Source organism: Liolophura sinensis, chromosome 11 (assembly GCF_032854445.1).
Source record: "Liolophura sinensis isolate JHLJ2023 chromosome 11, CUHK_Ljap_v2, whole genome shotgun sequence".
Taxonomy (NCBI): domain Eukaryota; kingdom Metazoa; phylum Mollusca; class Polyplacophora; order Chitonida; family Chitonidae; genus Liolophura; species Liolophura sinensis.
The window spans coordinates 11,519,664-11,532,182 of NC_088305.1; the positions used below are offsets into that span (position 1 = coordinate 11,519,664).

General features: G+C 40.9%; 1 protein-coding gene across 1 annotated transcript in view; it reads left to right on the plus strand.

The window, feature by feature from the left end:
• LOC135477991 (E3 ubiquitin-protein ligase HECW2-like) overlaps window positions 1-12,519 on the plus strand; it is a 65,231-nt gene that overhangs the window by 35,450 nt on the left and 17,262 nt on the right. Inside the window, exons 2-9 of the mRNA XM_064758228.1 lie at window positions 1,383-2,068; window positions 2,744-2,854; window positions 5,034-5,134; window positions 5,855-5,921; window positions 7,482-7,645; window positions 8,044-8,186; window positions 8,845-8,957; window positions 9,301-11,343. Coding sequence (XP_064614298.1) covers window positions 1,789-2,068; window positions 2,744-2,854; window positions 5,034-5,134; window positions 5,855-5,921; window positions 7,482-7,645; window positions 8,044-8,186; window positions 8,845-8,957; window positions 9,301-11,343 — 3,022 coding nt within the window. The 5' untranslated portion in view covers window positions 1,383-1,788. The remainder of the gene's footprint in view (window positions 1-1,382; window positions 2,069-2,743; window positions 2,855-5,033; window positions 5,135-5,854; window positions 5,922-7,481; window positions 7,646-8,043; window positions 8,187-8,844; window positions 8,958-9,300; window positions 11,344-12,519) is intronic.

Sequence of the window (12,519 nt, forward strand, 5' to 3'; positions counted from 1 at the left end):
GCACTGCAGTTGTTAATTTTGCATAAATTTGTATGTCAAATTTTCAATTGTGTCAGTACATATTATAATAAAAATTTTATTTATAATATAAATAAATGCATACGCGTGTGTATACATAACGACACAATGTTAAATTTAAAATAAGGTGTCTCACGATTCTTTCATGCATACATGTGCACTATACATGTGCACTATACATGAGCACTATACATGTGCACTATACATGAGCACTATACATGTGCACTATACATGAGTACTATACATGAGCACTATACATGAGTACTATACATGTCCACTATACATGAGCACTATACATGAGTACTATACATGTGCACTATACATGAGCACTATACATGAGTACTATACATGAGCACTATACATGAGCACTATACATGAGCACTATACATGATTAAACTGGTTAAAATTAAAAGCTACGGTATTGTGTAATGTTCACTGATATAGTATGAATATAGTTTACACAACATGTGTACATGCAAACTGACTGTTAAGAGTCACTTGGGATTTGAAGAACAAAATGCTATGCTTATTTTGGGTGGCAGAATCCTCTTATATGTGAGCGTATTTCTGAAGGGCAATGAAAAGTACCTGTTTTGTACACGGTCTGTATACTGTCTACATGTACAAATACCTCAGTGAATGTCCCATATGCTTTTAATATATATTTTGAACTGTGATGGGACAGGCTGGAAGTTGCACTGCATTGAGTGATGATATTTTATGGAAACCTGGAAGTAATTGTTATGTTGGTGCAGGACCTAATTGCAAATCTCTAGCTTTATTAGAGGCAACATTTTTTGTCAGATGTACATGTATGACATCATTTTATCAATAATAAAATATTTTTGATTATAGCATAGCATCAACACATTTCAACGCAGCATGCATTGAAAGATTTTCCATACACTTAAAATTGGGACTTTGAAAATTAGTGCCCGATTGATTAAAACAGGTTTAGGACTTAATACCAGATTTAAATTTAAGCCAAGTCTTCAGTTGTCTGTTTATCCTAAAAACAATTTTGAAAACATATATTAAATATGAACTAAAACTGCAGCTGTTATATACATTGACTTTGGAGAAGGGCATTGGCTGCTGAGTTTGGCTAAAAATTTAAATATGAAATATGACTTAATACAGGATTAGCTAATACACTTTTGAACAACCCCGCTGTGGTTCTTAAGTCATAAAAACAACCATTAAAAAAACATCTTTGCACATCAACAGGGTTTTTTTAATTTGCTTCACATTGTATTTATGAGCTGAATGTTTTCACATTTTTAAAACTGCTTAGTCTTTATACATGTGGATTACTACTTTATGCCTTGTGTTGTAAAATTTTCCTATCGTCTTTCTGTTCACAGATATTTGTTTTTACACAGCCAGCCAGTGAGATCCCCCTATCTGCTGTATGTGTAACATCAAGCTTGATAGATGCCTCTGACTGTCAAGGGCTGATAAAAAGAAGTTGACAAACAGCACATGTGTGGATTAATAGCTGTAATGAAAATGAAGGGCTTGTGGAAATGTGATGATTTCCTGTGTGGATGTACCCATGATGATGTGGATAGGCCAGGGTCGTGATGATTTGCAGAATGTCACCATGAGGGAGTAGTCAAAACTTGTGGTGGAGGAGGGAACCCTAGTACATCAATCAAAACTGGAACAAAAAATAATACATATATATATACATCGTGTATGCAGGGTTTTCTCAAAACAGCAAAAACTTTTGAGAAAAGGAAGAAGAAAACCATTGCAGAATAAAGGAAAATGGCTGAAGTGGCATCGGCTTCTGCAGCTGCAATACCTTTGCAGAAGAGCCTGGACTTCCCTGCCACAAGCGCATGCAGTAGTCGAAGCACCGCAGCGCCCTCTCGTCTAACGCATGCAAGTCGCAACAACAATGAGGCCGGAGGAGGCGCGTCCCCTGCTATACCCAGCCTTACGGTGGATAAGACAGAGGTTGTGATTGGTCAGAATGCCAAGGTGACAATGACATGGAACATTCCGGTTGTCACCCTGAATGACTGGATTGGCTTATTCCCGTCAGGTAGGAAAAGGCTCACTTGAGAGCTATTCGAAATAATTGTTAGGCTAGAAAGAAATGAGTGAAATGTTTCTTTTCACACTCAACACTTTTATTGTCATTTTGGAGAGATGAAGGGGGAAAAGAAAAGGGCACTGCTGAAATCCGAGCCAAACATGCAGATATTAGTTACTGTTGTAAACGAAATAAATTTACTGGAGTATTATTCATGAATATTGAATATTTACTGGAGTATTATTCATGAATATTGAATATTTACTGGAGTATTATTCATGAATATTGAATATTTACTGGAGTATTATTCATGAATATTGAATATTTACTGGAGTATTATTCATGAATATTGACTTCACAGTGGATTTTGTTAAATGTAGTAAAAGACAAGTATTAAAAAACTTAGGAACATTTTTTTTTCTGTTTTTTTTTAGCATTACTGATTATTAAAATGAAAGTATTTCATTTTAATACATTTATTATTTGTGTGGCAATTTTTTTCCAGTTTGACCATCCTTTTAATAGCTGAGTTTTGTACGATGTAGAAATAGAAGTTAAACACCAATATTAAAGAGTAAATAAGAAGACAGATCTTTCCTTAGCTTCTGATTTAAAAAATTTAAAAGAATACAGCGACGAGAAAATAGATTGTTTACTTTTACTTCTTTTTGTTGTTTGTTTCAGGTGAAAATGACCTGTCTAAGTTTCTGGACAGTAAGAGACGTGGCTCAGCTGGCCAGCAGATGGGGCATATTGTCTGGGACCTGGACACTGTGGCTCACAACTTCTCTGAGGGTGAGAAACTCTAATAATGTACATGGGGTAATCTCCTCCCAACCACCACCCCTCTTCTTGTGTTTTTATTTGTCTTCTCTTTTTTTTGTGTGTGTGAAACATTTTGTGCCCATTTTGAGATTCCTTGATGTACATACAGCCAAGGGCAGGTAACTGCATCAGGTTTTCAAATGGAGTGCGCTCTGATGTTGGTTTTGAGCCATTCTTGGTTGAATAAAATTTCGCAAAACCTAACGTCAGAGCAATCTCAGGCTACCCATAAACCTGACTGCTTTCATACAGGTAAAAAACATTTGAACATGACATAAGTAAAACGTCAGTCAGTCAATCAACCTGACGAAGGGTGGTGCTTTACTTCAGTCACTCTGGTTTTCTCCACCCACTCTGGTTTTCTCCACCCACTGTGCTTTCGTCCACCCACTCTGGTTTCCACCACCCCACTTTGCTTTCCTCCACCCACTTTGCTTTCCTCCACCCACTCTGGTTTTCTCCACCCATTCTGGTTTCCTCCACCCACTCTGGTCTCCCCCACCCACTCTGGTTTTCTCCACCCACTCTGCTTTCCTCCACCCGCTCTGGTTTCCTCCACCCACTCTGCTTTCCTCCACCCACTCTGGTTTTCTCCACCCACTCTGCTTTCCTCCACCCACTCTGGTTTTCTCCACCCACTCTGCTTTCCTCCACTCGTAAGCCTGGCCCTGTTCACATCAGTGAAAAATTACTACACCAATTAAATAAATAGTAGAACATTGCAGTAAGTACTTACACTGCATTTTATGTTGCGATCAAAGTGATGGGCATGTTATTGGCAGAACTTCTTTGATTGGCCCTCTGGAGGTCAGAGACTTTTATGGTTATATGGCACCTGCAAGTGCATGTACTACATTTATGTAATTTTTTTAGTATTTTTCATTCGTACATGTATGTTAATATTTGTAGCTTTTGTTCAGCTTTGTGTCGTGTCTTTATGACAGTGTGTTAATATACCAGTACATGTATCTTGTCGTGGTCAGCAAATCAAGCCTGACGCCTGCATAGGTCTACATTGTATTGGTTTATTTATTTGGTTCATGTTTTACCCCGTACAAGATTATTTCACTTATACGACAGTGGCTAGCATTATGGTGGGAGGAAACAGGGCAGAGCCAGCCGGAAATTCATGACCATCCGCAGGTTGCTGGAAGACCTTCCCACAAACAGCCGGAGAGGAAGCCAGCATGGTTCTGCTTTTTGGTGCACACAGCAAATTCATTGTTGTATTTATACATAAAGACTGATTCAGCTTTGGTATCATTTTTGCCCGCAGCCAATCCTACCTCAGTTACTGGTATTACAGTCATGTTTATGTTGTGTTTACCAGAAGAGACATCTGTGTGGTTTAAGTATTACAGTCATGTTTATGTTGTGTTTATCAGAAGAGACATCTGTGTGGTTTAAGTATTACAGTCATGTTTATGTTGTGTTTACCAGAAGAGACATCTGTGTGTTTTAAATATTACAGTCATGTTTATGTTGTGTTTATCAGAAGAGACATCTGTGTGGTTTAAGTATTACAGTCATGTTTATGTTGTGTTTACCAGAAGAGACATCTGTGTGTTTTAAATATTACAGTCATGTTTATGTTGTGTTTATCAGAAGAGACATCTGTGTGTTTTAGGTATTACAGTCATGTTTATGTTGTGTTTATCAGAAGAGACATCTGTGTGTTTTAAGTATTACAGTCGTGTTTACGTTGTGTTTATCAGAAGAGACATCTGTGTGTTTTAAGTATTACAGTTGTGTTTACATTGCATTTTTCAGAAGAGACATCTGTGTTTTCAGTATCCCTAATTCCTCAACCTTTTCTTATATGGGAGAGCAACTTTCAGTGCAATTTATGCACGTTTTTAATTCGATTTTTTCAGGGACAAAACTACACTGGTTGGATTGGCCAATTTCGTTGCTTCACCAAAAGTATAATTTTATCAGTCAACACAGAATAATGCCTTCAGAACATGCTTGAATAAACACCATGCATATATGTGAAAAGGTTGAAGACTTATAGTATTACAGTTGTGATTATGCTGTGTTTTTCAGAAAAGGCATTGGTATATTTCAAATATTAAAGTTACATGTATGTGTATCAGGAAAGATGTCTATGGTTTTCATGTATTACACTCCTGTTACCTGTGTTTTTCAGAAGAGACGTCGGTGTGTTTCAAGTATTACAGTGGTAGGCGTGGAGAACTCCTGGCTGTCAGTCCTAGCTTTTTGGTCAAGAATCCAAACTCTCCTGAGAAGGTGACCCCCCAGTTACTTGTAACAAGACAAACCCTCTGGATGTGGATAGATCCAAACACATGCTTCTTATTCCAAAAGTTGACCCCTTTTACCAAACAGACAAATAAATTTGATTGTTGGAAAGATCAAAAATTGTGAGAAATATTTCAGATGAAAGAAGAGTGCCCCAAGTTGACATAATCCAGCCATGGTCGCCATCGTGCAAGTGGAAAATTTGAGAGTATGCAAGCAGATAAAATAAGTAGATATATTATTCAGTTAAATGTCTGAATTGATTGGCAGTCTTTTGAGTTGTCATGACAACTTACAGTATGGAAACACATACATGTACATTTATTTATTTATTTGATTGGTGTTTTACGCCGTACTCAAGAATATTTCACTTATACAACGGCGGCCAGCATTATAGTGGGTGGAAACCGGGTAGAGCCCGGGGGAAACCCACGACCATCCGCAGGTTGCTGGCAGACCTTCCCATGTACGGCATGAAGCCAGCATGAGCTGGACTTGAACTCACAGCGACCGCATTGGTGAGAGACTCCTGGGTCATTACGCTGCACTAGTGCGCTAACCAACTGAGCCACGGAGGCCCCCATACATGTACATGTATGTACATCATGGAATCTCGGGCTCAAGATTGAGAGCTCAGTGCCAGTATGCTTTGGATGTTTTCTGTTTAAGAAATTTTATCTATAACTGTGGTGTTAAATTTAATTGCAGCTTCCTGATCAGAATGGGGTGTCCTCGGAGTCTAGAGTGGCTGCTCGTCTTCTGGTTATAATAAGAGGTAAAAAATGAAAGTATGCGTGTAAAATGTACAAATAGTTGCATGTGAAATTTCCTCAAAATGTACTCTGGTTCATGACAGAGTCAAGCATGTGTTGAAAGACTTGCTGTGGTTCACATACACAATCTCTGAGTGATATCATTACGACAAGAGAGTGACATTTCGGTTCAAAATGAAGTTGCCACATGATGGCACAGTGGAGCTACCTGCCCATCATGTAAAATGGCAGTAGTCATGTTAGATTATTCGCATTTTTTGCCATAATTGATACCCAACCCTGTCAAGAACATTTTTTTCCAAAAGATTTATGTAATCCTGTTTTCTGTAAGCTTTGCAGCATCCCATGTTATAATTGGTAGATTAATGACTTGGTGTCTCAAAGAGAAGTCTTCATGAAGTTGTGATGTCTTTTCTCAAAATATGTGTTTTGCCAGTCCTGGTATTTCCTGACCTGGTACTCAACATTATGGGAAAGGTTAAGAACTGATTGACCCTCAGTGTCAGTATACTGTGATTAGGTGGGACGTCATGGCTGATGTCTTATGCATAGTGTTTCCTTGAGCCAGCACTCTGTTGATTGGCCTTCAGTGTCATTATGCTGTGATTAGGTGGGACATCATGTCTGATGCCTTATACATAGCGCCGTGAGCCAGCGCTCTACTGATCGACCTTTAGTGTCAGTATTTTGTGATTAGGTGGAGTTTCGTTTCTTCTGCATGGTGTTTCTATACTGTGATTGGATTTGATGTTAGGTCTTGTGTCTTATGGATGGCATTTTAGTGAGGTAGCACATAGTCACAGTTAGACCCTCTAATAACAAATACAAAGAAACGCTGTCATGGTGTGAAGGTAACTAATATTTTATTCAGTAAGCTGCTCACTCTCCATTGCAAAGATTAGTGAATTTTGTGTGAAGAACATTTCTGGGAAGTTAATACCAGGGTGCTGTCTTGAGGATTGTGTAACTGTTTATCTAATTGAGGAATATGAAGGAACAGTTTCCCATTTTAAGAAGTGCATTGACAGACTTTGTGTGAAATTGCAAATTGTGCAGTGTGATTCTTGTGTACTCTGTTATTGGCACCGGCCCGGATAGCACAGTTGGTAGAGCGTCCGCTTCGGGAAAGGTAGATCCAGGATCAATCCTTGATCGAGTCACACCTAAGACTTTAAAAGAGGAAGTTGTAATTTGCTCGCTTGGCGTTCAGCATGAAGGAGATAGTGCAACGACTGGTTGACCCGTATCAGTATAATGGCTCGGGCGGGGCGGCTTACTTGCCTTCGGTAAGTCGTCTCAGTGAAGCAGCACTAAATAAAAGAGCGGTGGAAATCCGTCTTGCAACAAGGAAGCACATTACACGCGCATGCACCCTAAGGATTCCTTCGTCGTCATATGACTGAAAAATTGTTGAGTACGACGTTAAACCTCAAGCACTCACTCACTCACTCTGTTATTGGCTATGTAATGCCCTGAAATCTAGTTCAAATATAATTACTTTTTTTTTAGTGCCAAAAAAATTACTAGCTTTCCTTACATTTTTTGTATGTTTTTAATTACAGACATACAAGCGACAAACTTGAAGAAAGGTGTGTTTTTTAACCCGGACCCTTACTTGAAGATGGTGGTTCAGCCAGGTAAGGGTTGTATCCCTTTGCCCCATCATGTACAGGAGCTAAGGACAAGCACAGAAGAGAACACCACCAGTCCACGCTGGATAGACCAGGTAACCAGAGTTATCTCCCCTGACAGGACTTGTGTATTCTGACCTGCCTTATACTGCACAGCAGCCTTTCAGATGGTGTAAAGAGGTTTGCCTTTTTCGTAAAGCATACATATAGACATTTTCAATACAGACATACTGTAAATGACTAAGTTGTTCATTTTGACAGATTCTGAGAGTTTCAGTGGTCATAGAAAGGTGTTATGAGATTTGTTTTTTTAAGGTAGCGTGACATCCTACAGGATGATGTAATTATAGCACCAAAGTAAGACATTGTAATAGATGCAGAAAGATCCAAAATTATATTATATATATACCTTAACATCAGTCTTACACCAAACACTCTAAAATATATTTATATTGTGTCATTACCTGCTTGACCAAGAGTTGTCTCCTCACAGATGTTTACATTCGACTGCGTGTACACCGATGTGATTGAGTTTGAGATCAAGGACAAGTTTGCCAAGAGTCGTCCCACCATCAGCCGCTTCCTGGGCAAGGCCATCATTCCTGTCCGCAGGATCATGGATAGCGTCTCTAATGAGTAAGACACACCCTGGGGAATTGTACTTCCCCCAAAAAACTGTGTGTAAAGATGTCCTATTTCTTATCATCTTACTGTCTGTGTCATATTAATATCCAAATGTTGTTCTTCTAAAGGTTATCATCATATTTTGATTAACACAATCATAGCATTCACCTAAAATAATATGGTATTGTTGTGCTCTTCTTGATTTGGCCACAGCTTTAAGTCAGGTTTTGAGATTCCAAGTAAAAGACATGGCCAGGGATCACAAAGGGATCTGAGACTTAAGGGAAAAATTCAGATTAATTTACAATTGTTATTTCTTACATAACTGCATCAAAATATTGCTTGACTACATTAATTCTGGATAGGTTATTGTGAAACAAATTTCAGCTAAAACAATGGAAAAGAACATACCAAGTTTAATGATTGAAATTTTGACTTAAGGTTAAGATCACTTTGTGACCTTGTGGCCAGATATTTTTCTCCGGCATGGTTTCCTCCAACCATAAAGTAGGCTGTTGTTGTATAATTGAAACACTTTTGAGTGCTGGTATAAACACTGGTCATCCAATAAATAAATAAATGCAGATAAAACAAATTTGTCAGCTACAAACACATTGAAAGTGAATCAGTTTGTGCAGTTATCTCCTTTTTTTTTTTTTTTTTGTTGCAGATCTTTGTCCTTCGTGCTGGACCTGAATCGACGAAATCCTTCAGATCATGTGACTGGGTCAATAAGTTTCACCGCTGAATACCATTCCCAGCCTCAGCCAGGCTCCAACTCCTGTAAGCTCATGTACTGTTCCAAGTGTGTCGAAAAGTTTTCTGAGTATATCAACGGCACCACTTCACTTTAATAGAGTCATTAATTTGTTCACTTTTTATCTCCACCAGCCTGGCAGAAGTTTATTGAAAACGCATCACATTAACATTTATACATTTATGCCCTTTTTGTGATAGATTGCTTTCTCATGTCCTATTTGAAGAATTATTTGACCAAAGATTTTTAAATGGAATGGTCTGATGTATTTTGATCGTCAACACCAAACCTGATGACATGATTGTCAGAAATTCTGAACCCTTTACATATGTAAGTCTTTTTAACATATTTGTATTTTGTCTGATGCAGATTGTGGTGTACCTGCTGGAATTCGCAGAGACCGTCGACACGCTAAGCCCAGGAAGACCTCACTGCCTGAGGGTATTAATATGGACGCTGCCCGTGTGTACACCCGCAAGCCCCACCGTCACACAGAACCCACCATTTCATTAGCAGGGGTGGAAGGCATTCCTGAGGTGGACAGTGATTTACAGGGGAGTGGTTCAGGGGAGACAATCCCGCAGAGTATACCTCAGCTGAATAATGTAGAATTGACCAATGAACAAGAAGAGGCCTTGTTAAGCTGTAGTCCACCCAGTCTAGCCTCTGTACCCAATATAGCCTGTGGTCCGTTTGGCAATAGTAGTGTAGATGAGGATTCACCGACAGATGCTGGAAATAACAGTGAACTGAGCTCTTCTGTGATGGAGGAGGAAGGGGAGACAACCCAGGCCGACCTTTCCTCCGTAAATGTAGGCCCTGATGCCATTGCCAGTGATGCCATTGACAATGCTATTACTGGAAATTCGGTGTCAGCAGGCAAAGAGCCTGAGGTATCTGTTGTGGATGACATTACACAGTCAGTAGTCAGGAGTCCCTCAGGGGAATTTGATACATTTCCCCGCCCCTCCTTACCCCCAAGGGACCCTGTGCGAAAAGGGTTTGGGGGTCCACCCCTCCCGCCAAGGTCACGGCTTTCTCAGGCCGAGGCCCCTCCAGTCCCTCCGCGACAACCAGACAAGTCCCGCCACTCCATCGCTTTGAATCCAGGAGATGTTCAGTCTCCGCCCCCACCCTTACCCCCACGAACGTACAGCCCCGTCAGTGGCTCGGATGACAGTGTTACCTCCCCTGTTGCTAGCCCACCAAACCGTGAGGGTGGAGACCGATCGAGTTTTGACAGTATGGAGACGTTTGCAGGGTCACGGGAAAACCTGATGAATGAGTCCATGACGGGTGCAGCTCGACCGCAATACTTTCAGCCAATACAAGAGGTGTTCCCATGGGGATCCGGGGCCAGAAAGGTTGTCACTGGCCCTGAAGGGCGACAGAGCTCTGAGGAAACACTCTCACCCAGTAGCAGTACAGCCTCCAGCGATATGGTGAGCACCCCGAAAACAAGTGGTGGAGAAATTACGACATTCTCAGCACAGCTCGCCAGTCTGCCTTCTATCGAGTCTGTTAACACTTCACAGCAGGCTGCGAAACCTGTGCCTCAACCCCGTGGCTTACGTCAGCCTGCACGGCGGGACGACAATGCAATATCTGACTGTGCGGAGCCCGAAACAGGGGAGGTGAATCTAGCTATGCAAGATGTAGTCCCACGGCCTCCTGTGAGAACAAAGCCGAGTGTGGAGAGCAGTGCAGACAGTGTTGTAGTTCGGTCGGTTGCAGGAGGCGCGAGTAAGGACGTTAATGTTAGGTCAGACTCTATGTTACCTGCAGATAGCTACATAGCGGGTTCAGTCACAGCAACACCTGTGCCCAAAGTTCGCAACAGGATCCTCAGCGATGAGGAGAAGCACCAAAATCGTCAGAAGATCGCGCAGAAATTACAGATGTGGACACAGAAGAAGACTAGCCCTCTGCCGGGCTCTCCTACAGCTGGATTGTCATCTGACGAGACAGGGCAGATGACTGAGGACACAGTGTCAGGCACTGTATCTGCTCTCAGGGGAGTAGGATTGGGTGCAGGGGCAGAACCCTCAGCTGCTGTGACTGAGGAGCGTGTGGATCGGACTAGCCCGCCGCCCCCTGCCCCTCCAAGACCAGCAAACCCACCCCCCAAAATGCCCCACAGAGCAGCCAGGATCCAGGAGAACGTCAGGGCACAGAATGGAGTACGGGGACAAGACGCTGTGGAAGAAACAAGGCCGGGGAGTCACGAGGAGAGCAGACCGGGGTCAGAGGAGGGAAGATCAGCGAGAGGAGAGGGCAGGGTGACTCATGGTGACGCACGGTCCGGGGCAGGCAGGGAAGAAACACGAACAGGAGGGTCGCCTTCCAGGGGCCATCACCCCTCCCCCAGGCACCGCCCCCGGCCTGATAGACAACCAGGGGATTCAGCGTCAGGTAGGTTATTTGTTTGGGTTTAGACGGGTCAGGATTGATTAAATTGTATAGCATGTAAAGTGTATAGTTACCTATTTTTGCGAGATGAAGGTGATAGAAAAAATTGGTTTGAAATTTGGGTTCATGAAAAATAATAAATAATTCAGCCCAAGATGTGTACTCTTGCATTCTTTTCAGCTATAAGTAACTGTTTCTGTATACTGTAATTCTTCAAGCTTGTCGCATGTTTGCAAGGTGTTCATTCAAGCATATTCTGAAAACATTATTTTATGTTGACTGATAAAATTATACTTTTTGTGAAGCCCTGACATAGGCTAGTCCAACCAATGTAGTTTTGCCGCTAAAATCAAATTAATAAAGCGTACGCGGGAAGGTCTGTCAGCTACCTGCTGATTGTCATGGGTTATCCCCAGGCTCTGCCCGGTTTCGACCCACCATAATGCTGGCTGGCGTCATATAAGTGAAATTTTCTTGAGTATGGCATAAAACACCAATCAAATAAATAAATAAATCAAATTAAAAATGTGCATAAATTGCACTGGAAGCTGCTCTTTCATATGCCAAAAGGTTGAGGCATTAGAGCAGTTGTGCTCATAAAGCAAGGTGGTACAGTTAACCAGCACTGCAGGATAACAGCAGAAACGATGCGTTTGGAACCTGGCTTGTATACATATAGATGGGAAATGTTGAGCAATCGGGCCTACCTATGGCAGCTTTGAGAACTCAGGCTCTCAAAGTCTTGCCCTTCAGTCTACATGTAGATCTATGCTGTTAATAGGAATCAAAATGTTTTGAGCTTTATGTAAAAGCCAAGAATAGTTCACCTTTCTTTTCAGACACCACAAAACTTGAGTAAGAGTAAAAGACTAGTGAAATATGTAAAACAAATACTTAGACGGCATTTTTTTTCTTTCATCATTTTTCTTGCCTTTTTGCCAGATTCTAAATTGAATCCAAGTGTAGTACAATAAAACATTTGCTTTAATTGGAAGTTTTAATGTATAAAAATGTAAACTGGTTTTGAAGGTTCCTTGTTCTTACACAATATATATCTAGTTGTAATAAAATGGTATGAATGTGACAGTTTTTTCCACTGAAATCCAGTAATTTTGGATTACGTAAGTCATGATGAGAATCAAATTCTGAATCCTGTAAAGCCCTTAGTTATTTTATCTC